This window comes from Oreochromis aureus, linkage group 10 (assembly GCF_013358895.1).
Source record: "Oreochromis aureus strain Israel breed Guangdong linkage group 10, ZZ_aureus, whole genome shotgun sequence".
NCBI classification, from domain to species: Eukaryota; Metazoa; Chordata; class Actinopteri; order Cichliformes; family Cichlidae; genus Oreochromis; species Oreochromis aureus.
This window is the reverse complement of record NC_052951.1, coordinates 30,933,726-30,961,203: the sequence shown is the minus strand read 5'-3', so window position 1 is coordinate 30,961,203 and position 27,478 is coordinate 30,933,726. Positions and strand designations below refer to the sequence as shown.

Sequence of the window (27,478 nt, the reverse complement as noted above, 5' to 3'; positions counted from 1 at the left end):
AAATTATTGCTTTTAACCCAACAACCTCGGATTTTAGATTGTCCCAGCTAGGCTTCCGTACCAGGCACCCGTAGAATTTACGACACCATGCTGTGTGTACGGCCATAAGTGTTGTAGCTACGATAGTGCAGTTAACATGTGAGAAGTTTGGATTAGGTTTCTAGGACTTTATTAAAGAAAAAAAAAAAACTATTTTTAAAGTATCCAGGTCGTCATGCGGGAACGGTCGCTTCCCGCCTCTCCCAACTGGTACTGCTCGCGCTGCAGTGATGTCAGCAGCAGCGGTTTGCTGGGCGTCGGGGCCAAAAACATCATCTACTTGATAGATGTGTCTGCATCTTCGTGCAGAGTGGCAGGTAAGTGAGCGGTCACCGCTGGACACCACACATAGCACAGGCTTGACCGTGCCATTCATGTTTAATTCCCTGCAGCCAGAAACAGCGCGTTAAACTCAGGTACAACTTATCTGCCTGACCAAATCGGAGAGATTAGAGGATCTCGGGCTGTGATGGGCTGCAGTGACCAGTGAAAGGATTTTACAACATTCGATGGAAATAAAAATGATGAACTTACCAAAAACACCCCAAAAGTCAATGTGAAAAAATGCAGTGGCAGGCTAATTCATTGTGGTAGTTTGTATGGCCCTCATGTGCTTGTATTAATTTCTGAGAATGTCAGGGCATGCTCCTAATGAGACGATGGATATCCTTTGGGATCTTTTCCATGATCTGTACCAAGAGCTTGTCCTGGTGATAGTCTGTACACCCAGGTAGCATCAGGTTGAAGAAAACATAATGTCCCAGATGTGTTTTATTAGATTTAGGTGCGGGCCAGTCAGTGTCGTTTCTTCATTCTCCAGGAACTGCCTGCATACTCTTATCACAAGAGGCCGAGCGTTGTCATGCCGTTACCTAACCTGGAGAGGTCTGTGCGTGCCTACAGGGATAGGCCTCCCGAGACCATCACTGGCCCACCACCACATTCGTCATGCTGAATGATGTTACTGGCAGCATAACGTTCTCCACAGCTTCTCCAGACCCTTTTATGTCTGTCACATGTGCTCATCTGTGAAGACCATAGAGCACCAGTGGTGGATTTCCTGATTCTGCGATTCTCTGGCAAATGCCAGTCAGGGTCCATTAAGTAGAAGGCCCTGTAGAGGACATTGGCAGTGTCCAGCTCTCCTACAGTATCTTTGTGTGTCCTAGAATCTCCTCCATGTTCTTGAGACTGTGCTGAGAGACACTACAAACCTTCTTGGCAGTGAAACTTAGTGATGTGCCATCCTGGAGAAGTTGGACTACTTGTCCATGTTCTATAGGGTCCACTATTTTCTACTGGTACTGACACTGACCCTAGCCAAATGCAATGCTAGTAAAAAAAAAAAACAGTCAAAAAAGATGAAGCGGGGAAAAATATAATTGGCCTCGACTTGTAAAACCACTCCTGTTTTGGGTTTGTCTCATTGTTTCCTCACCTTTTGTTGTCGTTAAATGAGGGTGTGCAGGATGTTGAAGGACACAGGGTGGTCAGGCAGGCTCAGAATAGTGGCTGTTTTTCACCACAAAGCCCTCACTAAAGAGGGTAAAATAGACATATTGTAGATTTTATTTTCTTATTGAAATACCAATAAAAGTCCTTCATCAAACCATCTGTTTGGATTACTTAAATGTGAAAAAAATAAATCTTTTCCACTTTCCCCACTCACCACTGATTTAAGAAAGTGCCAGCACAACTAAATTAAGAAGAAGCCAAAAATAAAGGCATGTGTATGCAGATGGACTGTTTATTTAGATTGGCACTTTAAATCTGGCACAAATCTGTGCTCTCTTTCTAGCAGTGATACTTTTAGCATGCAGGGGTGAGTCTAAAGGGGGCACAGAGGGCATTAAGTTCAGAGCTTTAGTAGCTGTTTACAGTATTTTATAAATTTATAATGAAAAGTTTGTATCTACTAAAACCTCGTGATTTACTATTATAGATTAAGTTAGAAGCTGAAAGCAAAAAAAAGTCATTATTATTATTATTATATTTTCTCCAGTTTATCTTGGGTTTATAACTGTTGGAAGCTAAAATCATGATTGAAATTAAACAGATTAATCCTCCAGTCGGAGTGAAATCAGTGTCCTTTTCTGTGTGTTTTTCAGGTGAGCTCGTGGGCCATAAGGACTTGGTGTCCGGCTTTTCGTTTTGCCAGCATGCAGGGCAGAGTCACATCTGTGTCAGCTCCTCTAGCGATGGCAGTATCCGTTTCTGGGACTCGAGCAGCAAGACTCTTATTAGGGATCACGCAGCTCATCAGGTGAGTGTCCTGTTCTGCCGGTCCACTAACACAGAAAGGGGTTTTGTGTTGTGCTTGCGCCCCCTACAGGATGTTGTGTGCTCTACACCAGCAGCAGAGGGAACTTGGAAGCAGCTTGTATGTGCGTTGTGCTGTCTCACATTGTTTTTTTTTTTCACATTTATTTGAAATGGTCCAGTCTCCTTGATGAGACTGGACCCCTGACCAGGTCTGGAGATAGAAAGTTAAGCATCAGAGCTCGACAGGACTCAGTGGGATGCGCAGCAAAAACATCGTCTGCAGCAGCTCTGTGATTCTCTCTCGAGGGCATTTTTAAAACAGTTGTCAAGGTTACTGAGGGCATTGCATATTTATTTTCCATTATTTGCTTGAGCAGATGCCTTAAAGCAGTATTTTGTCTGTGGATTAATCTGAATAATAAACGGCATGTAATGACATGTTGGTTAAATATCATTGGGAAGATGTTTAAACCAAGAAAGGATATTTATTTGAAAAATCTTGAAACGCATAAAAAAACATTAGTATATTGATTCATCATGCCAAAATGTTAACAAAGGGTTTTACATTTAGATAATAATATCTGGTGTTTAGTATTTGCTATTAATGTCTTTGGAAACAGCTCACTGCCCGTCAGCACCCACCTGGCTAAGAAGAAGTTGTGACACGCACTCACTCCTTGTCTTTGTGTGCACAGAGCTCCGTATCAGCGCTGCACTGGTCCCCTGTGGATAAAAACCTGGTGGTGTCCGGGGATGAGAAAGGCGTGGTGGTCTGTCACTGGTACCACACGGGTGACACGACCAGCTTCTTCCCTGAGCCCAGAACCATCTTCTGCCTCACCTGCTCTCCTCATACCTGGAACTATGTGGCTGTTGGGTAAGGATACCAAGAAAGATGACCACTGGACAGATTAGTCTGCTGGATCATAAACATTAAAGCACTTTGCATGAACGAGGGTAGTTTTTCTGCATTTTACCAAACTGACTGTCAAAGGTTATATTAACATTATAAAGTGGGTGAAGTGGGTCTGCTACTAAGTGTTTCAAAGTAGTTTTTATCCATAAAAGAGAGAACTCGCTTTAAATCTTACTCGTGTGAAGGGCAACTTTCTGAGCTCAGGTTTGTTTGAGGAAAAAAATGTCTGAAGAAACATTTTTAACCCGTCGAGCATCTAGGATTTCGGTAACTGTGACAATGCTGTCGTAGGTACAAAGATGGGATGATTGTGCTGATTGATGTGAGTAAGAAAGGCGAGGTGATTCACCGCCTCCGTGGACACGATGATGAGATCCACGCGCTGGCGTGGTCACCTGTGGCCCGTGAAGATGCCCTCTACACCAGACCTGAAGACGGTGAAGGTAACGTTGTGTTTCTTTGTTTTATTGTCGGGTCTTTAGCTTACAATATAAAGCACCTTGAGGCAACTGCTGTTGTGATCTGGGCAGTCCTTAGTTTATCCTCTTTTATTTTTCTTTTTAAAATATGTTCGTTTTGCAGTAAGAAGCCAATTCAACACAAGTATATGAGACTTTTTTTTTTCCTCCCATGTAATAGCAACCAATGGAGTGTCTGGAGGAGAGGGCTGCTATCTTGCATCTGGGAGCAAAGACCAGACTGTAAGGCTCTGGAGTACAGCCAAGGGAAAAGGTGGATTTATGTTCATTTTTATGTTGTTTTTTTTCCTCAATTGATGGTGCAGAAATCAGTAACATTGGCCTTGAAGAAGAAAGTGTTTCATTCACTTTGAGCGTTAAATATTTCACTTAAACATGAGGGTTAAAGTTTAGGGAAAAAAAGCACAATATATACAAATTCTGAACACCTCTGAAGCTCGTGTTAGATTTTATTTCCCTCCCCACACGCAGCATAAAAAGCTTAATACAGATTTATTCACATTCAGCTTTTTTTTTTTTTTTTTTTTTTGATAACTCCATGATATGACAAAGGTTTACTGCAGGTGAATGGCTTAGACCTGATGTAAGATATGATCCTTTTAGCATCTTCTCCTTTGCCTTGTAGGTGTCATGACTCTGAAGCTGCCCTACCTGAAGAGGAGAGGCACCGCAGTCGACCCTGGGGTGAAAGAGCGGCTCTGGCTCAGCGTTCATTGGCCGAAGGGACGGCCGACGCAGCTCGTGTCCAGTTGCTTCAGGTACAGTGTGCGTGCTATCAGTCAAACGGTTTAAAGAGGGTTTTTTGGTTGTTGATTGAGTAACAAAATGATCACGACAAGAAATGATTGTAAAACTGTGGCCCGTTTTGATCACTTTAACATTTACATAACTTGCCTGCTTTAATATTTTTCCCTTCAGTATAAAAAACACATTTTGGAGAATTTAAAAGTGACTGTTTTTCCCTCAGTGTCATTACACTGAAACTGTGATGTAGCTGCAAGCAGCAGAAATTGAAGATTGTTATTTCAGGGTTGTAACAAATGGGAGCAAAATCACTTGTAATTGCTTTTTAGACCTTTTTATTTGGCCTCTAATTTTCAGGATATTGTCTGGAGGTGTGTTTGTCGAAAGTCTCTTGGCAAAATGTCAGGAACAAATTGAGCAAAATAGAACATAAAACAGACCCATTAAAATGTAAAACGGTGAAGTGCTTTGTCAATGCCGGATTTAGTACTCGCGTAGGTTTCTTTTTTGGGCTTCTTCATTTGCTGAATCCAAGAGCTTGGCTGATAATTGGGTTGATAGGCTTATTTTGGTGTCTCCCCAGTGGCGAGTTGGTCATGTGGGACTTAACCAAGTCAGGGAAGCAGAGGTGGACCCTGTTCGGCACATCCTCAGAGGGTCAGAACCACAGCAGGATCATCTTTAACATGAGTTCAGTTCACCTGCAGGATGGCAGAGAGCTGCTCATCAGCACCTCCATGGACAGAGAGGTGAGTGACCTTTGAACTTGACAGCACATGGCCCATGCCGGTATGGCATTTGGTACAGGCCAGTGGGTGTTTTTTAACTGTAAAGCTCTTGCGAGGACAGCTGCTGCTGCCAGCCCGTATCCTTCTCTGTGGAAAGTAATTGAGCAACAAAACACAATTGGCAGTGGGCTCACACGACTCAGGAGACCTCCTTGTTGGCCAGAGGGAGAACGAAAGCCAAAGGCAACAAGCGTCTGACACCGCAGTCTGATTAATCTCCCAGCACTAGTTAAGATTCACTCGAAGTAGCATTTTCAGCCATGAGTGCACTGCTGTGTTCCCGCGTTCATCTTGCCTGTTTTTCAAAGCGGGAATTTTGCATAAAAGCAAATAAGGATTTCTGACATTTATTATTAATCTGCCTTTAAAGAGGAAAGTTCATTGAAAGCTGGTTCATTCTTCCAGGTTAAGTGCTGGGACCTGGCCTCTCTGGAGTGCTGCTGGACTCTGCCCACCCTGGGCGGTTTCGTCTACGCCCTGACCTTCTCACCCGTGGGTACTGGATGTCTGGCGCTCGGTGTCGGTGACAACATGATCCGGGTGTGGAACACGCTGACCACTCAGAACAAGTACGATGTCAGGTCCTTCTGGCAGGGGATCAAGTCCAAAGTCACAGCGGTAAGGAGTTTCTTTTTGCAAAGCACAGCTGATTTATGGTTAACCATTAGTGACAACAAGGGACATGATCAGTTTATACCCAGAAGGAATATAAATGGTTTACGTCACTTTAAAGTCTGTGTGTGTGTGTGAGGAAGTTTTCTGAAAGACGTTAAAGGATGAGATCTCAGATTAGTGAAGAAACAACTTCTCGGCTGAGAAAACAATTTGTCGGCTGTCCAAGTGTCTGCTTTAAAAATGATCCAGCGGAGCTGCTGATGAGACTTTGAGAGGACATTAAAGTCAGACTTATGTTATCAGCTGTAAGCATCCTTTAAATTTTACTTTGCTCTTCAAGCTTCCATCATGTCTGAGGTTGATGATAGTGGCTAAATTATTACAGGCTTGTTGCTGTTCGCTGACACAAAAGATGAAGTGCATAAAAAAAGTGTTTCATTTGTTGTAGCTGGCGTGGCATCCGACAAAAGAGGGATCTTTGTCTTTTGGAACAGATGATGGGAAAGTTGGTATCTATGACGTCTTCTCCAACAAGTAAGGTTCATTTCTCTAAGATTAGCTGTCTGACCCCGCCCCCATGCTTATCGTGTTTATTGCTTGTTTCATGCTGTTGCCTTGATAGACGATTGGTGACAGCACATACAGAGGCATAAATCAGTGTTTGTCGGTGGTATTCAAAACACTTTCATTGTTTATGAAGAAGCATATGTATTAAACTTCGGTGATACATGCTGTGTTTTTCCACAGAGGATCATTTATGTTCATTTGTAAAAGATGATCTTTGCTTGATTCCCTTTTCAAAACATCATTATGTGTCTCACTTTCTTTAATTGGCTGCCCCTCATCTGGCTTCCACAACCGGAACTGTGGGCTTGTATGGAACACCACCTCCCCTTTCTTTTCCCGAGATTCCCAAAACAAACTTCAAGCCTTTCCTTTGAAAGCAAAACAAAACAAACTGCATTAGGCTGTTAGACTTGCCTAATTGTTAATTAAATTTGCACATATGAAAGAGCTTGCAGGCATTAGTATTTGCTAAATACTAATGCTTTGGAATACTCCTAAGAAGTAATTTCAGAAGTGTTTTGATTTTGGCACTGGTACCAATCTTTGGGGCATCAGTGAGTGGATTACAGTGCTTTGCCAGTGTCTGAAATGACCATATAGTGAAATCCCATCAACCAAAGCACCCAAAGCATAAGGAAACCCCCCATTTAAAATGTGGCAGCTGTAGCTCAGGAGGTACAGTGTTGTCTGCTGATCCGAAGGTCGGCGTGGCTCCTCCAACCTGCATGTCAGAGTGTCTGTGAGCAAAAAGCTGAACTCCAAACGCTTCTTCTGATGCATCTGTCCGAGAGCAAGCGCGTGAATGTTAGTTTAAGTGCTCAGGCATAGAAAAAAGCACCTGTGAAAATGAGTTTGAATGAGGCTGGTGGTAAGAAAGTGCTTTGAGTGCTCAAACTGATTTAAAAAAACTAAAAAAATCACTGTATACATGCAAGTCGATTTGCTTTAAAATGACTTTTTTCATGCACTGATCTTGCTAACTTTCATTCACCAGTTTTATAACAGCATTTGACAGAAAAATAGGGAAGCTCAGAATAAATCAACTGAAAAAACAAACAGAACTTTAAATAATTTGTAAGAAAATTGCTTTCTTATTAATTTTTATGCAAAACGTCATAACTGTTGTGATTTCAGTTGGAGTTTGACTTTGAAAAGTTTTCTGAAAGTCACAAAGTCCATCTTTTGCTTGTTTTCTGGTGCGAGTCTTGTGGTTTCTTCTTATACTCCCTTGAGGCCTGTTTTCCTGCAGCTATACACATCACATGTCCCTAACCGAGCGTTTGTTCTGCTTCATCTCCTCCCAGGCCTCCTCAGATCTCGAGCTCCTATCACAGAAAAACGGTGTATACGTTGGCCTGGGGGCCCCCAGTCCCCCCAATGTCATTTGGTAAGTTCTTAATGAACTCTTAGCAACTGCTGTTGTTTGCTCTGAATGCTCTGACCCAGCAAAAAGCCTGGCAGTGGGACACCAAAAAAGCAGAGAGTCAGCGAAAAAGCCCAACCATCTCTGCACGCCTTTTCGTAATCGACCCTGTAATTGAGTGAGCTGAGAAAACACTTACTCCTCACCTCCTTCCTTTTGAGCCGCTCGTGGGGAAATCAAGACGTAGGAAGTTAATTTTACCAGCTGTCGGCAGATGACATTTTGATTAGCGTATCAGTCACTCGGCTTCAAAGCCATAAATGTAATTGTTGCACTGCCAAAAATTCTGCTGATGGCTCCTAAACAAACAAAAGTAGCTGCTAATTAGTTTACCCGCAGCATTGGCACCTGTTCAGCTCCATTCATGGACTTGTGATTGGTTCAGATTGTCAGGATGACTTACAATAGGTGTGCAGAGTAAATCAGGACCAGCTGCTTCTCAGGGCTGTCAGCCGCCAGGCTTCTTTTGCTCTTTACATTAAGGCTTCTACATACCTGGTGTTCACAGATTAGTCTATCTTATCTATATTACCTATAATAATGGCTGTGTATATATTGAATGGGTAGTTATAGTAACCAAGTCTTTAATTCATTTATATATTTGAGAGTTTTGGTCCTTAAAATGTTTAAGTTTGGCTCTCCTGTGTGAAGATTTCAGCCTTGAAGTCATTTCAAGTTAAAGATGCCAATACAAGTTTACGATTTGCTCGAATTAATGAGGTGTCCAATTAACTAATCATTTAAGTTCTAGTTAAACACTAAAAGTATTTACTGTAATGCAGTAAAATGTCTTTATTGGCTTTAACACACTGTTATGTAGCGGTAAACGCTATCAAAAAACACTTGAAACCCACAGTTTGTCCACAGTAGACCCTCCGTCATGAAGACACTGAGTTTTATGTTCTGTGTGGCGTTCAGGGACAGCAGGAGGAAAGCCTTCCTTTAGTCTGTACAGCTGTGCCGGCGAGGGCGTCATACTCCAGCACGATCCATACAAGCTGAACGGAGAGGCGTCGGACATCGACAAGCTCATCAGAGATACTAACGACATCAAGGTGGGAGGGGCTTCGATATGATGATGATGATGATGATGATGATGTAATTATTCAGGCCCTTTATCCTCAGATAAATAACTCAGATTTGGAAGTATTACTCACTGATCCTTTTTGATCCTAATGATTCTTTCTTTAACACGTAGTTACCCATAATGCAGTGGTGAAAACCACTGTCACGCACATGAACAGGTCATATTTTTTTAGGAGTGGGGTAAAAAAAATCGATATAGGATTATGTGGTGATATTGTATGGATCCAGGATTGCCAAATACCAATATTTTATTAATTAAATAAAATACTCTGGAAATATTACGAACATGAGGGCTCATCTCATTCACCACCTCCCTGAGATAACGTTAGCTTATAACATTGGTTAACACTGGACACACTTAGAGCTAATTGCAGGATCATAGCACATTCCTGGTTCTACAAACTTGTGTAATCTGTTTTTATATGCACAACATTGCTCACCTCTCTCTTCTCCACTCTGTGTCGTGTGCTCCCAATACGATGAAATCCTTCACTGACAAACGTGCACGCCCTGTGAAACAAAAACTAGCGCCGTTAATTTAACCTCTAGTTCTCCAAAAGTTGAATCCGTTCATCTGGACGTAGCGTTACTACCCTAACCCTAACCCCTAAACCTAACCCCTAACCCTAACGCTACGTCCAGGTGAACAGATTCAACTTTTGAACTTTCCTGGATGATTGAGAATGCATCAAGACGTTAACCTCTAGTTCTAAATCAAGACGATTTAAAACTAGAATTTCCCTCTTTCTTTTTTTTTTTTTCTTTTTTTTTTTGGTCATGTTTCGAGAGGATGGTGGATAAGCGCTGCTGAGATTAAAATATAATAAAGCAAATCTTCAGCAATCTATTGCTAATCACTTTGGTGGTCATTGATTCCTGATGTCATTCCCAACAGCCTAACTTTGTACTGAAATAAGATCAGTTATCAAACAGGACTGTAGAAATAAAAGCCTCTGTTATAAGCTGTATTGCAGATAAAGGCACAAATAACCCAGCCTGACACCCTCCTCACCATCATCTCACTTCCAGCACCAAGCAAAGAGAGCTTTGTGTGCAGCTGGTAAGATGGACAGTAAAGCAGTCACATGTATAGAGACATGTTTTTGCAGCTTTGTAGTCTGGTAGCAGGACTTTTATCTGTGCAGAGATTTCATTAAGCCCTCAGTGAACCAGCAACATGTCAGACAAAATAAGACCTGACACACTAAGAAAGCTGACAGTACAAGTTCAGTCTTCAGGTCCTTCGTGCCTGCAACAGTTTGTTTCATGTCTGCTGCTGAATGTAAATAAAGGAGATTTGAATAAGTTACAAAGGTAAAATTTGCTTCCCAACAGCACAAGCTGTCTCCACACACCGACCTCAGCTGGAAGCCAGATGGGAAAGTTGTTGCCATCGGCAACGAGGATGGGTGAGTGAACGGTCGGGCGTGACCCATCTTGTAACACACCATCAGCAGCCTGCGGGAGTCCTCTGAGGGACCAACTGTCTGCTGACAGTGTCTGGACTCGAGGCTACAGAATAATGAATTTTGTTCTGTTTGAACTGTTGCCCCCTCTTATCTAGGTCGCTTTCAGGGATTATGATTGGGTGCCACACTGACAGATGTAAATGTCTACACTTCCTGAACCAGCCAGGTTCAAAGCAAACCATATCTGATTTATTAGATGCAATAGAAAATGGCTCGCAGCTTGTTTGTTTCACTTTGTGGATCGTCATACGTCTTCACAAGCAACTGGATTCATGAACCTACAGAGTTATTACACAACTCTGCACAAAGTTCTCACAGGTCATTAAAAAGTCCCAAGGATGAGGTCATAAAATGTGTTCTCTGTAGGTGTTAGAATGTATGGATGGTGTGTTTAAGATAATAAAACTTCAGGTTCTCCTGAAGTAAAGAGATGCACTTTAGCATCTTTTCATTAGCTGTAATGTGACTAATAATGGTCAATATTCAACTGTAAAAATTTAATTTTTCGCAGATATCTTAGCTACATTGAGGTAGCTGATATCTAAAAAAGCATATCAACAGCTGGTAAACCCAACCTGCCAATAGATGAAAAGCACAGCTGGTAGCTGGTTGGTGAACAAAGTCAGATATTTCTTCTGTAATCTCATATGTTGCATCCCATTCTGCCTTCTTTGTTTGCTTGTCGTCTCGGGACTACAGTTACTTTTCATTTGTGCTTGAAGTGTTTTTGTGCTCTTGCGCTCGTCTGACCAGCTGCTCTGTGCTGCAGGTGTATCGACGTATATCAGGCTCCCAGTCTGAAGTTGCTGTGCAGCATCCAGCAGCACCACAAGATCATTAACACGTTACGGTGGCATCACGACCACAGCTCTGCACCCGAGCTGCACTGCCTCCTGGCCTCGGGCTCCAGCAACGCCATCGTCTACGTGCATGATCTCCGCTCTGTTATAGGTGGGCAGGGTCCTCTTTAACATGTAGTATGTCAAACGAACTGTACTGCAATCCTCATTATGTCAGTTTGGAAGAATGCCAAGCTAAACTGTCAGTAAATAGCTAGTAAAAAGGTAAATGACATATTTAAGGCTTTAATGGCTGTGTTTGTATTTACATCAGTGTTTTGTTTTTTAGAAAATCCTCCAGAAAGCCCCATGGTGCTGACAGAGCCCTATCGGAGGTTGTGTGGCCATACGGCTAAAATCACCGGTATGGCCTGGAGTCCGCACCACAACGCTCAGCTCGTCACTGTCTCATATGATGGCACAGCGCAGGTCAGTGCATGGGTGTAAACCTCTAAAAGATGGTGGTAGATGCATAAGAATCTTTACCTCAAAACGTTGGCTATTCAGTTGGTAGACGTGTTTTTATGTTGCTCTCAGCATGTTGACACATCCTTTTTATTGTTGAATATTCTTGTTCTTTAGGTGTGGGATGTTCTGGAGGAAGCAGCTGTCTCTAACTACAGAGGACACGTTGGTTATCTGCTGTGTGTGGACTGGTCCCCTGTGGATCCAGACGTGATCTGGACTGGAGGGAAGGACTTCACCTTGCAGGAGTGGAACGTCTCCAAACAACAGTTCACAAAGCCGCCTAAAGGTAACGCCAGAACCGTAACCAGCACAAAACGGCCTTTCTGTCTGACCAGCAGGCTGTGACACGCGTATGCTTTCAGGGAAAAAGATGGTCGACCTGAAAGAGAAGATGAAGGCCAATACGAAGCAGAAGAAGAAGAACAAGAAGGCTGGGCCATCGGGGGCCGAGGGAGCTGCACAGCCGGAGGTCAACGGACCGCCGGTGACAATCGGAGAGAGGGCGGTGATGGGACAGGGGGTGTCAGGTGAAGATGATGAAGATGAAGCCAGCTCAACAAGCAGCCCAGCACCTTCACCAGGTAGCAGTTCAGAAAACCGCAGTTGCCATTTGAAGATTTTCTGCTACTTTTGCATTGAAGCTCAAAATATTTTTTGTCTTTCAGCCACGTTTGAGATGCAGAGAAAATCCTCGGCTGCTGTAAAGAGTAAAGACAAGCCAGGTATGCACAGATGTCCTTCTGAAACTGGTGTTTGGCACATTTCTCTATGTAACTGTGTGTGTGTCTATCTTAAGACTTAACTGGGCTGAAGAAGAAAAAGCCTCGCTCCATGTTGCCTCTCAGTACATCCATGGACCATCGGCCCAAAGACGAGCTGCTGCAGGACTGCATCACTCTGGCTTCTGTCAGACATGACAACAGTAAGACCACCATGCTGCTTATTGTTTTAGACAGTGATTACTGTAAAGACCATACTTTTAATACAGTTTTATTTAAAAATGTAACCCATTTAACCTTTTTTTCTGCTTATATGAAAGCAAAATGAGGCTGATAAGCAAATATCATCTGGACTGTTCAATGAGCATGTGCATTTATATTCCAGCACCTCCCACAGGCTGTGTCCCAGGCCAAGGAGATCATATCCATCTGGGCCTGTTTGCTGACAGACAGGCTTTGTACCGCATGTTTGATGCAGAAGGTACGCTTTTAGCTTTTCATCTGAGTCATTAAAGTTAAAGTGGTGAATGCGTGTTCAGCCCTCGGAACAAGCTTTAAATGGAGAGGAGTTCTTTTACATGATGTGTTGGATGACTCATCCGTTCTGACGTTGATGTTGCCCTTCAGAAGAGGGCCACGTGGAGGCGGGTCACTTCGACTCCGTAGTGTACCTGCGGCTGTGGAGCGGGGACCTGGAGGGGGCGCTGCAGCTTGCCACGGAGAAAGGAGAGCTGAACGACCACCTGCTCTCCATCGCTCCTATGGGTAAATGCAAGAATAATGACTTAACCTGAGACTGAGCCTTTGCAGAGTGCATGACACTGGCACAGGTGTAGGCAGAGAAAGAAAATGTATTGGTCCTCAGGTGTATCATCAAAGTGTTTATATTATATCTGGCACCCATAACGTCGTAACAAAAGGACTAACATATTTTATTATTTTATGTTTATTCTTTTATATTTTTTTACCTTCTCTTCTCTATATCAACTGTGACCTCTTCCACAGTGTCAGTGACTTTGATCAACAGAAGCCCACTAAAAGACAAATGTTAAAAATGGAGAGTGTCCTCTTCGTGCCACCTGCAGCTGGGCCCTCTCTCTGCTGTGTTTTTTTTGTTTGTTTTTTTAATTTTCTTATTTTAGACTCTGAGGAAAGGCAGATGTCTTCATTCACACCATCGTTTGTTTGCTTTCTTGACTCTGGTAGTTGTTCCCTGGTTCCTCCTTCCCACTGAAGGCTCAGTGACTCATATTTAGTCTGTTATACAACAGCCAAAACTGACACTAATATTTATTTCAGTCTTATTTTTCTTTTGTTTTTATTTTTCTGAAGAAACTAAGAAAAAAAATTCATTTCAAGTCTGTTTTATTTATATAGCGCCAGTTCACATCAAGGCGATACAGTATAATACAATAATACAGAGCAAACCCAACAATCCAATAACCCTTTATGAGCAAGAACTTGGTGGCAATAGGAAGGAAAAACTCCCTTTTAGCAGGAGAGAAACGTGAATAATAACTAAAGATTAAAAGCAGAGCGGGGTATAAACACAGAGTGAGTGAAAAGGGTGAGTGCAGAATAAACAGTGCATTATGGGATGCCCCCAGCAGCCTAGACCTATTGCGGCGTAACAAAGGAGGATTCTGGGTCACCTGATCCAACCTTAACTATATACTATATTAAAAGGGAAAGTTTTAAGCCTAATTTTAAAAGTAGGGATGGTGTCTGTCTCCTGAGTCCCAGCTGGGAGCTGGTTTCACAGACAAGGGGCCTGAAAGCTGAAGGCTCTGCCTCCCATTCTACTTTGAAATACTCTGGGAACCACAAGTAAACCTGCAGTCTGAGAGTGAAGTGTTCTGTTAGGATAGTACGGTACTATGAGGTCTTTCATATATGACACGGTTTGATTATAAGATTTTGTATGTGAGGACAAGCATTTTAAATTTGATTGTGACGTTCAGAGGGAGGAAGAGAAGCCAGTGTGGGGGAAATATGCTCTCTCTTTGTTGTCCCTGTTAACGCACCTGCTGCGGCGTTCTGTATCAACTGAAGGGTTCATTTTTGAACATTTAGCCAGTGCAAACTTTATGTGAGCCAAGGGATAAATATCAGCCGCTGACAGGGTAAATGTCATCTTATGCCCATGTCAACAAATGGGGTCGATATTTGCTAAAAATATAAACGGCTCTGTTTCTTTACTCAGCTCTCGATCCACTTTCCTCTGGTCTCTGCTTTTGGTTTAATGGGAAGTGTTTTATTTGCTCCTCCAGCTGGGTTTGTGGTGTGGAGCCGGACAGTGGAGGCCTTCGTCAAGCAGCTGTGTCTGCAGGAGCAGTACCTGAAAGCGGCGTCCCACCTGCTGTCCATCAACAAACTCTACGAGGCAGTCGACTTGCTGCGCTCCCACAAGCTTTACAGGTTTGCCTTCTGTTGCTTTGTTTTGTTCCTCTAAATAAAAAATTCTGTTCCAGGTTTGTTTGCTACAAAAATACAGCAAAAGTAAAAGTTTTCCGGCCATATTCTGGTGATGTTTTGTTCATCTGTTATTGTCAGGGAGGCCATAGCGCTGGTTAAAGCCCGGCTGCCAGCAGACGAACCTCTCCTGAAGGAGCTGTACACTTGTTGGGCTGCAGTGTTGGAGAAAGATGGGCATTTTTCTGCAGCAGCTAAGTGGTGAGAACTGGAAAGTTTAAAGTTGCTCTTAATGATTATTTAAATTGCTTTGCAAACATTGTTCAATGGGTCCTCTCTCATTCGTTTGACATCATCTCCCAGCTACCTCGCTGCCGATGCCAGCTTTGACGCAGCCAAGGTCATCGCCAGGAAGAATGACATCTTGTCACTGAGGACCGCGGCCAGTCTAGCAAGAATCTCAGGGGAGGCCTCTCTGGCTCAGTCTCTGTCCATGAGATGTGCCAAAGACCTGGCAGCCGCTAGAGACTGGGTCGGAGCACAGGAGGTCCTGAGTTTGCAAGACAGCCTCCTGGTTAGTAGTCCGAGTGTGAATTTGGGTTTAGAAGACGAACTGAATGTCTGTGAAGTCATCACTGAAATAAAACCTGTTCCAACCTTCTGCAGGTCCACAGGCTGCATCTCTGTGTGGCTGAGCTGCTCTCTGAGATGCTGGGAGACTCTGAAGTTAGCCCTGCAGCATCCTGCGTCTCCAGTCACCCGTGGGCGTCACCGGGTGAGCGTCACATTAGTATCATGGATCGAGTGAGAGATGTGTGGGAGGAGCAGTTTGCTGTTTCACATCAGAGCGTCGGGGCTCTTCTGCAGGAGCTCAAGTCTGCAGAGAGCCCAACACCCACAGCTAACAGTCCCCTCAGACAGGTACAGACACAAACTAGGTACATAATTGATGATACGGCTGGAAACAAATGTATTATGTATAGAAGAACTGAAGCATGCACAACAGAAGATATAAAAAACCAGCTTAAATATGACGTAGAAGCATATTTGAAGCAGAGAACTGAAAGAAAACTAAAGGCAGTCTTTAATGAATTTAGACTAAAATCTTGTCCATGTGCCTCTCCATCTGCAGGTCCTGCTCTATTCATCCCTCCACCTGACCCGTGCTGTGCTCAGCTGGTTACTGGCTGATGATGATCAGCTGGTGAAGGAGCTGTGGCACGCAGTGGCTTGGCCGAGAGAGGCCGGACACTTCTGTGTCTCTGCAGAGCTCTGCAGGCTGCTGTTCCCAGATGGTACGTCCTATTAACAGAACAGTGAAGTCATCTGTCCATCAGGGCACATCATATCAATCCTAAATGTGGTGGCTGCACTACTGAGACAGAATAAGGGCAAACAGACATTTTAGCCAGAAGATGAGCATTTCTTAAGTTTTGTTGCAGTCATTTTGGCGACACCTGGTGGTGATAAGTGTTGTAACATCTGAGCTTAGATTCTTGAGTCTTTTATGCATGAATTTAAATGTTAGGACAGTGTAAAATAAATGTGTTTGACAGACATTAGCAGCTTTACCTTGCAGTGTCTCTCACAGGAGTAGACTGTATTTGTGGTGGTAGCAGAGGCAGGAGCGGCATGTCTGTATATATGTGAACAGGGTGACCACACTGAGCTCAGCGGCCTTTCTGGGCATGTAGCAGTGGTAGCCTTTTGCCTTGCTCTGTAGCTGTTGCAGATACTGGTTAAAGTGATCATGGAGATAGCAGTGGATTTGCAGAGTAGAACCAAAACTACCTTCACCAGTTGGAGTCCAAACAAGAGGCCAGCCATCCTGTAGGGAAACACAACATGGGAAGGGTTGAAAGAGAATGGATCCATGGGTCAAAAATAAAGCTGGAGGGAAACACTCAGTTCAATTTTATTTATATAGCACTAAATCATAGCAGTCACCTCAGGGCACTTAAATATTGTAATGTTAAAAGACCCTGAAAGAATACAGTGAAAACCCCAACAATCAGACGAGCCCCTGTGAGCAGTGTGTATGTTTTACTCTTTTCTGCTTTTAAATAAATAAATAAAAGGAATAAACAGGTTAATCTGCATTAATAAATGAATACATTTTCTGAAAATTGCTTTTCTCTCTGATGGTCAGGCGATGTCAGTGTTAGTTCTCGGAAACATCCCAAAGCGCTTCATCACACGGAAGAAGCAGCCAAAGCTGCTGCCAGCAGTCTGCAGGCTTTTGTCCTTTACCATCGCCTTTATGAATGCTGGTGGAGGACTTCGGAAGGCAGCTGGGAGATCCAGAACGGGCTCTCCCTGTCGGTGGCTGACTCGTCTCCTGAAGATGAGGTGAAGGATGAGATGTCAAACGGAGGGCTGTTGGAGTCGGCAGAAAGCCACCGTCCTGTGAATGGGAGTTTTCATAAACTGGGCTTAGATCCGTCACTCCTTCTGTGTGAGCCTCACGCTGCCTGCCAGGCCACCCAGAGAGCTGTGAGAGAGATCCAGCAGCAGCTCGCCGCCGTGGTGCAGCAGCACAGCCAGATCCAGGGAGGGCAGCTCGACTCTGGGGAGAAACAGGATGACGGCCCTGCAGCGATTTCCACTACCAGGGAATCCTCAGACAGTCGGGACTCTGCTGAGGCTGAGCAGGGGTGAGAGCTTTGTGCCAGCTTCTTATGTTTTTATTGTTTGTATGTGATTATCAGACCCATGATCATAGCACTATAGCCATGATTATAAAACTACTTTTACTGTGCATCACTTTTTCTTTGAAATCTGGCAGGGCCATGTCTAAAACTAACCTCATTCCCATCAGTCTCAACCATCTTGTGGTCTTATTTTCTTTGCGATTAACTTTGATTGCTGAATCAGGCGGCTGTTTCTTCTCCCCAGTTTTGAGGACCCGGAGACTCTGCTGTCATTGTCCTCCAAGATGTCCAAGCATCAGAAAGAGCTGGCTGAGCTGCCCAACACACTCAAGGTACAACCAAGGACGTTTGTGCTCCCTCTATGATCTCCCACCTACAGGGGGAGATCACAGAGGGAGAGGGGAGCAGTTTCATGTGTCAGTTTTGACCTGTTTCTCTGCTCACAGCTCTACCCTCAGGGTACCTGCTGGCTATCCCATCATGCTCCTTGTAAAGCATTTCCGATTAGCACAACCAGACAGTTTGACATCTTGACAGCAAAGAAGTGCTTAGTATGAAGAGTTTAAGTTGCACAAATAATTCGGGACCTTGTGAATCGGAATCAAATAGATTCTAGAAATCAGTGACGATACCCAGCCCTAATCACAATAAAGAGTTCCTGTGACATGTGAAGAGAAATCTGCAACATAGTGAACTGATTCTATCCATGATTCCATTCCATTCCATTCGATTTGAATCTGGGAAATTTTGCCTCAGACAGTCAGAAATATTATAATTCAGATCATGCATCAGTACATTTCCATCTTTTCATATCTATAAAAAGAAAGCTGACACTTGCAAGACTTTATCAAAGGTGTAAGCATCACAGCAGATGCCTTTGTGTCAAAGTAAGTGAGGATAAAACAGAAAAACATGAAGGTGATTTTCCTGGCCTGGGGTTTTATAAAAATATTCTGCAGTAGATCAAAAACGAAAGAAAACCATCAACATATGAACATGCTGCTGCTGAAGTGAAGCAGAGCAAAGTTACAGAGGTTTTATTACAGACACAGCTAAGCGTTTTGCAATTTTGCATAATTTTAAAAAGTTTAAATTTGTTCTGTAGCCTATTGAACAGCAGAAATGAGGCTTTCTTTTCGGAGGTGATTAAAAGGGAAAAAACAGCGGCCGACAGCGCTGTAAACAACGGTAGACTTGTGCGTAACAAGCAAGCGAATAATGCAGAAAACAGATTTTTAGATGGGAAACTGTTCTTGAAGTATACTGAGAGAGATAAAAAGAGAGAGAAAAACCTGCAGCTTCAGAATCTAGCGCAAAAAGGGCGTAAACACAAAGCACAGACCTGCTGAAACATCAGAATCAGCGAGCTGTCGCCTTTCAGCCCTGACCGTGTCCGTGCCGTCGGGTGAGAAAGGCGACATCTTACTGATTCTGATCCGTTGGTGGGCCCGTGCTTTGTGTTTTCGTCTTTGTGCAGAATCCGTGTACCTGCTCTCATTTACTGTTTTAGCTGTTTGGTGGTTGTTGAAATTTTGTGAGGTTTCACCTGAGATTCTGGCATTTCGGGCAAAATAAATTTATATTAAAAAATCGATTCAGGATTTTAATGAATCGATATCACGTTATCCAAGCCAGAATCGATTTTAACTGATAAATCGATAATCAAAACCCACCCCTAATTGTGATGTAAGATGCTCTTCAGTTTTTAGATATGTTTTATTATATTTGTAATTTAATACATTATTAGGATGAAACACTGAAGTGGATGTCCACCCCAGATCCCCAGGGCTACAGAATGAATGTTTTTGTCTTTCAGGTGTACCCTCACCCAGATGTTGTGGAATGCTGTCTGGTTCTTCTGCATCTCAGCAAATCTTCAATGTCTTTCTCGGACTCGCTCCTACAAGAAGCTAAAGATCTGCTTCGTAAATATGGAACAAGTCCCTCTGTCCTGAAAGCCTCGCAGCGATTCCTCATCTGATTCATTTGCTGGCAGTTTGGGACCCGCCTGATGGTCTGACTTCATGTCTCCGCTGCTACACTGACTGTTTACCTCCATCCACACGAAGCATGCTCAGATGTGTTCGGTCAGAGACCTCAAAAAGCACGTGGTTCCAAACTGTGGACTTTACACACTCAGATATGTTTCTTTGAGTTGTTTTCTGATACACTCAAAGCAGCATTTCTGCATTTTTTTTCTACAATAAAAACAAACTTAATAAAAAGTCCTGAGTCAGCTTGATTCCGCATTTAAAAGTGCCTGAAGGAGTCTCACGGATTCTGGAGCCGGACAAGGTGAAGGGTCTTAAGCCAAACAAGGTCAAATTATTTCTAAAATAGTTACAATCACAGACTGATGGATCTACTGTATATTGATAAGAACTGGGCTGGATGGAGTAATATTATCTTTGAAAGCATAAGAACATAAATGTCCAGCCGGACTGAACGAGAGCCCCGAGTTTAAACCCAATGGAGAATTCACCAAAAGAAATGAAGGCAGAAGTGACTGTGTGGGGAAAGTTTGAGCAAAATGACCAAATACTCAGAGCGTTTTCAGTTTCACTGGCGTTTCTACATATTTAGTCCTAACTGTAAAAACCAACGCATAAAATATCTGCTGCTTCTAGAGACTGAAGTCTTAAAAGTATTTAAAATGATTATAGATGGATTTTTAAAAAACACTTTTCACATGGAAAGCCTTCTAGGAAGTAATCTTATAGAACTGAGTGTGCATCAGAAGGTCGTGAAGGTGGTCTCTCACTACGCAGCTTCCCTTGGAAAAACTCAAAATACTAATGGTCGCCTTAGCACAGCTTTGATATACACACTGACGTGTCAAATTTCTTTTTCAATGAACATCTTCAAAAAACATGATCATAGAAGTCTTTGTATTGTACAGGCCGCTTGGACTTTTGTAATTTTGCCTGTAAAATTAAAGTTCACCTTTCAAGAACCACCAGAATTTTCTCTGTAGCACCAGATGGTTTAGGAGTTGAAGCAACGATAGTAAAATCTAGGAGGAGATAATTTTCCTGTGTTCAGAAAGCTGTACCTTTGTGCTAAATCCTCATCTTCTCTCTCCAAAATCATCAGAATTTTCTCTATGAGCACAAACGGTGATGGAGTTGCCGTCTATCTATATATATCATTAACCCTTCTGCACGCAGACACACACTGTTTCTGTACATCTACTTAATAAAGAAAAGAGCAAATGCTTTCTGCTTGCATTGAAAATACAAAACAATTTAATGTACAACTGTTTAAAACAATGAAGAATGTAAAAAAGAAAAGTGACCACAACACCTGCACAAGTGACCGTGGACAGTTTGATTTGAGGGTGAATGTACAGAACGACAGCAGTTTGGCCAGTGAAGCATGTGAGTACCCAAGCACAATTATACACTCCAACTCCCACTGTTAAAAGTTTCTCAAAGTGGAAAAGAGCTAAAACATTTATTTGCATCAAAATTATACATTTTAATTTACAGGCCCTTCCAGCATTAACTTAAAAAGAAAGAAGGAAAGAAAAAAAAAAATCCCTGCAACAAGAGAAGAGTCCGGCTGATGAAAAAGACCCGACCTTTCGTGTCAATGTTTGGTCTAAAAATCACAGTATGATCGAGTAGCTGGTCCCATGCTGTAAAGAAAGATGTCACTGATGCTGTGAGAGATAAGAAAAGAAAAAAAAAAGCTTTTTTTTTTTAAAAAAGTCTTATGAATATATGGCCATATACTCAAAAGTGACTAAAAAGAAAGCAGTGAAGGAGCCACTGTCACCGAGTCACTCGGGAGGGGGACGCTCAAACAAATATGCATTTAGTAAAGTCTTGTCGAGGGACGTCTGAGAGCATGTGGTGGGGGTCTGCTGGTTGGGTTTTAAAACAAGTGCATGTTCCACTTGGAGGGTCGAGCGCTCGGTCAGTGCTTGTTGTTGGTCTCCTCCTGGCCCGAGCTGGAGATGGCGTTCTGGGGTTGGGTGGAGCCCGAGCCCAGGCCGTACAATCTCCCACAATACTTTGCGTCGTCGATGTTGTCTTCGAAGAAAAGCTGCAGACAAAATATAAAGTTTCACTGACATGACTCAAACACTGTATCAGGTGTGCAAACAGGAATGTTGTTTCATCAAAACTTTACACTTGCTTAATTTGTATCCAATTTCCATTAGTTTAAATTTATATTTATTTTCAAAGAAAGGATGTTTGGATTCACAAACATACTAAGTAAGTCCAGTGTAGTGAATAACATATTAAATATTTAAAGTGGTAAATTACATTAAACTACTGTAATATCTGATCTTTTGACTCAGGTTAGGTCTCCAAAGTAACCCAAAGTTCGGATAAAAAGCAAACAGCATTTAATAATGCTGCAGATGCCATAGTGAGTTCTACCAGAGATCAATCTGTGAGAGCATACCTCCTTCATCCTGAAGAACGCCATGCCTGTGAGCAGTGAGTCAGACCCAGCCTGATGTTGCCGTCCAATCCTCTTCAGCTCCAGTTGGTCTGCCACTTCCTGTAGCCCTCCCTGCAGACACACCACGGTCAGATGTCTGTCAAAACTCATCCTGATCTGATCTGACAGATGTCTTCTATTTAAAAGCGAAGCCATTAACAGCTTCAAGTCTAGCCGAAGCACCAACTCAGATGCAGCGACTCAATTATCCAGGCTTTACCTTCAGGTTCTTGCAGCTTTTCATCAAGTACTTGACGTCATAGATCGCTGGGAAAAACAAGTTGAGGATCTGAAAGAAGTCGTGCTCCTCCTCGGGAAGCCGTGCATCCGTCAGGAGCTTCACCAGGTAGCCAAAGTCATACCCACTGAGGAACAAAGGACAAGAGGAGAGCTGGGTTACACTGATGAAGTCCAAAGAATCCGTTACAGTGTTCTCTGCAGGAACGAGACTGTTCTTTAAAATTATTTCCCGAAATGAAATTGAGAAATTAGGTGGACTGTGTCTTGGAGAATGTAACAGATGTCTCAACTTTATCAGGTTCAGCCTTTTCATTTCTACCAGTATCCACAACTTTTAGTCCCAGGACCTTTCTTTAAAGGAAGTCTAATGTTCCCTTCTTTCAGCTTATTGCTTCTTTGGAACACTAAAATGTTTTAGAGTTTAATTTAGATCCCGGTGGCCATGGAACCCATTTCCTTCAGCCCTCCTGCTCTTTGGTTAAAGTTCCTGGGATAGAAATAACGCTAAAAGAAACAGAGATTCAGAAACTTGTTGAAGACCTCACAGATGCTGAACTATCACAGAAATACCTCTAAGAAAACAGTTCAGTTTGCTTTAACACTACACATGCTGATCTTCATTCATGGTTTTAGAAAGGTCTGCAGAGAGTAACGTTACACCATTTATTTATTGCTAAAATCAATTTTTTTATTGTATACAACTAAAAGGTGGTGTAGAGTCCAAACACACGGCTGACCTGTGGAAGGAGAGCCACTTGACGTTTTCACACAGCACCAGGCCGGACGTCATGAGGAGCTCAGCAAAGTAGAGCGTGTCGATCCCCTCCTCTTCGTGTTTTTTAAACTGGAGGCCAGAGTTCTGAAGCAGGTCTATGGAGTCTTGCGAGTACATGTCTTCTCTGGAAGGAGAACCGGAAAAAAACAAAAAACAAAAAAAACCACACATTTAGACAGTAAATCCACACTGTTTAAAAAAGCTTGAGGTTTTGAAAAGTGCCTTTCTAATGGCCAGCAGGGGGCGAATCCCGCAGCTGCAAAAAGACCTCCAGTTGTATAGACATGTATGGAAAAACAACCCTTTGGCTTTTTTGATCTCATCAGGAAGTCACAGAGCAAGTGTCAGTTACTATTTCAAAACTTACTAAATATGACATAATGCTCATTTTGTAACGTCAAAGAGGGCAGCGAAGCAGGGTACGTCTGAAACGGTCAGCCTGCAGTTTGACCCTTAACTACAGGACTTTCTTAACCAGAAGGTGCTGTAAAAGCCAGCTATGTCCATCTTTTACATACAGTCTATGAGTGCAACAATCAATTTACAATTGCTCTAACATGATTTCAACTTAGTTCCAAAGACATATGTAGACATATGGTGGAGATCAAATTATATAATGCAGCAGGTGATTAAGTCAGCCTTTCTTCTCTACATTCAGTCACAGTCAGTACACTAAAACGTTCAGATGGCTGCAGCACAATGAAAACAACGAGGATTTAAAGAGAGTCCACTCACGTGAGGTTAAACTTGAAGTTAAACTGCCACGTTGTTGTGCCAGGGGGATAATCCCCTTCCTCATTCATGAACGTGAGCCCGAGCTGGATGATCTTCAGGAGGTCGACATTGCACCTCAGCAGCTGGTACTGGTAATCCACTGTGCTCCGAAACTCTCCGATTGGTCTAACAACAACTCCGGGGAACTCTGTGTCCTGATGAAGAATATCAACAAGTGTTTGTTTACAGTTTTTCTTCACTCAGAAATCTGTCATTACTCGTTGAAATAAGAGTCTGGGAGCAGTGAAAGCTTAGGAAATCAGTAGTCATGAGTCCTTTAAGGACATTTAGGTAAATTTTACGATTAAATATGAAAATAATATTTGAGATAAACTGCCCCCCCACAGAGAACATCAATAAACAGAGATTTTGAAAATAAATAAATGGAAGCAGGAAAAAATATACCAACAGGGAAGGTTTCAAGCTCAGAGACATAAATGTCGTTTGTAAAACCACATCTACGACATTACAAAAGACTATATCACAAAATTCACCTCAAATTCAACTGTGTAAAAAGATTGGACAAAGAACATAGGCCTCCAGAGACTCACCATTGCAATGTAATTGTAGCTTTGAATAATCTGCCGAATCTTCCTCATTTCGTCCTCAACATTGCTCGCCCAGACCTCACAGATTATCTGACTGGAATCTGTAAGTGCGGCTGGCATGTTGGCAGGTCAGGTGAAAAAAGCCCAACAAAAGCACTCGTTACCGAGGCGGCGGGCGGCAGTACACCGAAAAAGGAAAAAAAAGAAAAAAGAAAAAAAAAAAACACAACTCTGGGGGAAGATGAAAAGAAAACTGGTATCAGAAGAGAAGGCAAATTAATGCTTGTAACACAAGAAAAGAATGCACACATATGGGAATACTTTTCATTTTCACATGAATAGAGAGGTTTGTAGTCAAGTCACTTAATTATCTGTATTCTGGTAAATTTTATTCATCAATTTCTACATCAGTTCATGATCGTAAGGTTGCCAGACAGTCAGACACCTGAGGTTGGTCTTATAAAGCAGGACTGGGGCTTATTAACACAACTTCAGGGTTAACTCCTTTCAGTGTTCTGAAGCTAGTCCAGTGCTAAAGAACCCACAGCTAATGCAGACCTAATCTGTTCAACAGGGTATGTTTGAGATATGAAATCCATGCCTACTGACAGTTCAATCAATTCAATCAGTTCTCTGGGAAAATCTTTGGGAAAACCCAAAATAAACAAAAAGAAAAAAAAAAAAAGGTTGTAAAGATCCACCACACGTAAGTGTATGAAGAGTAAAGTTTTTGTCTTTCCGTGATGAGAAATTTAGGTTCTCTTGATTTTTCCTTGACAGCTATGCAAAATTTGACACAACTTTATTGCACATTACAAATTCGCCCATAGGTTTAAGTCTACATCTGAACTCTGCTTTCATAATTATCATTTACCTTTAAAAACCAGAAGTGAAACAATGAAACTGTCGCTTTCAGCTTGTTGTAAGTTTTTACGGTGTTCACATTTTCTAATAGTATAGTTATGACCTCCATTGGAAAATTAGTTCTGCTTATTCATCAGTATGATTGGTTATATGCTGTCTCCAACAGCTTTTTTATGTAAACAAGACTGCTTATATTAGATAAATTAATCTAGACAACAGAAATAAACTGGGTACAAGGGTTATACCATATCATATCATATCCGATGAAGCCAGTATAAATTTTTGTGTGATAAAAACATTGTGACATCAAGCATAGGATGATCCCATGCGTTTAGTGCACATACGCTGTTGTATACAATCAGGCTATGAAGGCACATGAGAGAAACTAGCAGCTGGAAATGTGTGACCCAAAAATAAACAAATGACTTCTTCATCAAGCATAGCTTGAGCTGTCCATAGTAACAATCCATATGACAGGAAGAGCAAACAGTGGATGGAAATTAGTGATGCGGTTACATGGTGACAGAGGAGCACGTATTCCTCTATTTTTCAAGTTGCAGGTGGATCTCTAAAAACATTGTGCAACTCCTGAAGAAATATGGTTACTTTAGTTGTAAAAACTTAAGTGTTGAGCAGTTATACTTCCTCTTACAATTTTAATAGTAAAATAAAGACTATAAACAGGGCTTCGGCTAGTCATATGTCATCACAAGCTTCATTTTGAGGCAATCTAGATATATATGTGCGAAGTGTCCAACACCTATGCACACAGGTGTGATTGCACGCACAATCATGACTGGTCTGCATTTAGTTAAGGCAAAAAAAAAACAAAAACAAAAAAACATCTGTGTGATTTTATGTGCCACAAATCTTATGCCTTTCCATAAATATGTAAGATGTTAGTAAATTATACCCACTTTTTTTTTTTTTAAATGTTTAAAATCAGTGGGTTTTTTTGTTTTTTTTTAGCAAATTCCTGGTCAAAATCTCAGTGGTGGACCCAAAGAGAATAAATAAATACATACACAGATAAATAAGTAAATATAATCCTGAACTTTACTACAAAGGCTACGATATATAACGTACCGTAAAAATTTAAATATAACCACTAAAAACAATAATACTGAAGTCATATGGGTGTGAAACACGAAAAATCAACCGAGGAATGTGCCGTTTAAACATGCAGCACTAAGAACAAATCAAAGATATTTTAAGTAAAGGCTCTTTCAGCCTTCTACCCGTTTTAAGTGTAGGTCATTCTACACATGCAGTTTTTAGAAGTATAGAGCTCATAAACTTAGACAATGCTCCAAAATAACTACCCAAATAAGTACCCTGTGCTGACCACCGAGCGGCGACACTTTCTTCTTCCAGAACTTTAACCTGTTACTGAAAGGTGTCCCGTTATAGTGATGCCTGCTGTTATAGTGACAGGTGTAAAGCACCTTTGTGTTACCATGACATCATGAAGAACTCACATTGGCTTTTGTTTACCATACTAGACTAGCTAACCCAAATGCTAAAAAGAGGAATGAATATGAAAAAAAGCATAAGGGTCTTTTTTTTTTGGAAATTATCGCTAAAAGTTCGAGAGCTTTTAATAACGTGCAGTTTAATTTTTTTTTTTTAAATAAAACTGACGACGCTGCAAAAGAAAAAAAGGAAGCTAGCACGGCGTTTAGCACGAATGGCTAACGTTTACGAGCTAAGCCTCGAGTTGTCGGGAAAGCTACCATCAAGGAAACGGAGATTACATAAAAGCAGCTCTGCTTTTCTACATTTCATAGTCTCACTATAGTTGCACACACTTCAAATACACCACAGCGCTGCTGAATAAAGAATAAAGACAATCATTTACCTGAGAATTTCTTCAACGTACCCTTCCAAGCTAGGTGATAGCGCCCCTATCTTCTTCTTCGCTTTCTTTCTGCTGTTGCTGCTCCTTCCTCTTTGCGTTTATTAGGTGAGAACCTTCAAGTGGGCACAGCGCCACCCATCGAACCGGAGAATATAAAGTGATAAAATGACATGCCTGGGTACATTTGTTTCCATTTTTGGATATTTTCATCTTTATTTTTTGCTTTCAAATATATTTTTACTTTGAATTTCCTAAAGTCTAGATGGTTTCACTTCAGACACTTCATGATTACCTTTTTTAATTTTTGTTGTGCTTTAACTTAAGATATTCATATATCTACTTCCTATAACATATACAATAATACATTTCATTAGTAATCCAATTGTAATGTTGTAAACTGTGAAAGAGCTGCTTTTACAAGGATCTGGATAATCCCTGCATCATAGGAACTATTTTCTACCAAAGAAACAACCACAGTGAAAAACTGAAA

At 41.9% G+C, this 27,478-nt stretch overlaps 2 protein-coding genes across 2 annotated transcripts; one reads left to right on the top strand and one right to left on the bottom strand.

Annotated features, from left to right (window-relative positions):
- The first annotated feature begins 23 nt into the window (after positions 1 to 23).
- On the top strand, positions 24 to 21,013 carry gemin5 (gem (nuclear organelle) associated protein 5). The gene is made up of 28 exons (XM_031750323.2): positions 24 to 356; positions 2,148 to 2,302; positions 2,997 to 3,178; positions 3,509 to 3,660; positions 3,857 to 3,949; positions 4,322 to 4,454; positions 5,024 to 5,189; positions 5,634 to 5,846; positions 6,292 to 6,377; positions 7,715 to 7,797; positions 8,752 to 8,888; positions 10,255 to 10,328; positions 11,158 to 11,339; positions 11,517 to 11,656; positions 11,810 to 11,981; positions 12,058 to 12,276; positions 12,361 to 12,417; positions 12,492 to 12,617; positions 12,800 to 12,895; positions 13,042 to 13,179; positions 14,685 to 14,832; positions 14,968 to 15,087; positions 15,190 to 15,400; positions 15,493 to 15,747; positions 15,959 to 16,121; positions 16,976 to 17,480; positions 17,722 to 17,809; positions 19,294 to 21,013. The coding sequence occupies exons 1-28, from the start codon at positions 215 to 217 to the stop codon at positions 19,456 to 19,458; spliced, it is 4,401 nt and encodes a 1,466-aa protein (XP_031606183.2). The 5' UTR covers positions 24 to 214; the 3' UTR covers positions 19,459 to 21,013.
- Positions 20,700 to 27,089, bottom strand: cnot8 (CCR4-NOT transcription complex, subunit 8). The gene is made up of 7 exons (XM_031750324.2): positions 26,989 to 27,089; positions 24,270 to 24,497; positions 23,680 to 23,873; positions 22,907 to 23,068; positions 22,150 to 22,294; positions 21,891 to 22,001; positions 20,700 to 21,524 (listed from the first exon to the last, which is right to left on the bottom strand). The coding sequence occupies exons 2-7, from the start codon at positions 24,384 to 24,386 to the stop codon at positions 21,396 to 21,398; spliced, it is 858 nt and encodes a 285-aa protein (XP_031606184.1). The 5' UTR covers positions 24,387 to 24,497; positions 26,989 to 27,089; the 3' UTR covers positions 20,700 to 21,395.
- Positions 27,090 to 27,478: the final 389 nt, after the last annotated feature.

Bases quoted from the DNA above. Each gene is read 5' to 3' on its own strand.
- gemin5 (XM_031750323.2), top strand. From the start codon at position 215: ATGCGGGAACGGTCGCTTCCCGCCTCTCCCAACTGGTACTGCTCGCGC. The intron at 13,180-14,684 runs GTAAATGCAAGA...TTGCTCCTCCAG, and splicing joins GCTCTCCATCGCTCCTATGG to CTGGGTTTGTGGTGTGGAGC. The intron at 15,748-15,958 runs GTACAGACACAA...CTCCATCTGCAG, and splicing joins CTAACAGTCCCCTCAGACAG to GTCCTGCTCTATTCATCCCT.
- cnot8 (XM_031750324.2), bottom strand. From the start codon at position 24,386: ATGCCAGCCGCACTTACAGATTCCAGTCAGATAATCTGTGAGGTCTGG. The intron at 23,874-24,269 runs GTGAGTCTCTGG...ATTCTTCATCAG, and splicing joins GCTACAATTACATTGCAATG to GACACAGAGTTCCCCGGAGT. The intron at 23,069-23,679 runs GTGAGTGGACTC...TTCTCCTTCCAG, and splicing joins AACTTCAAGTTTAACCTCAC to AGAAGACATGTACTCGCAAG.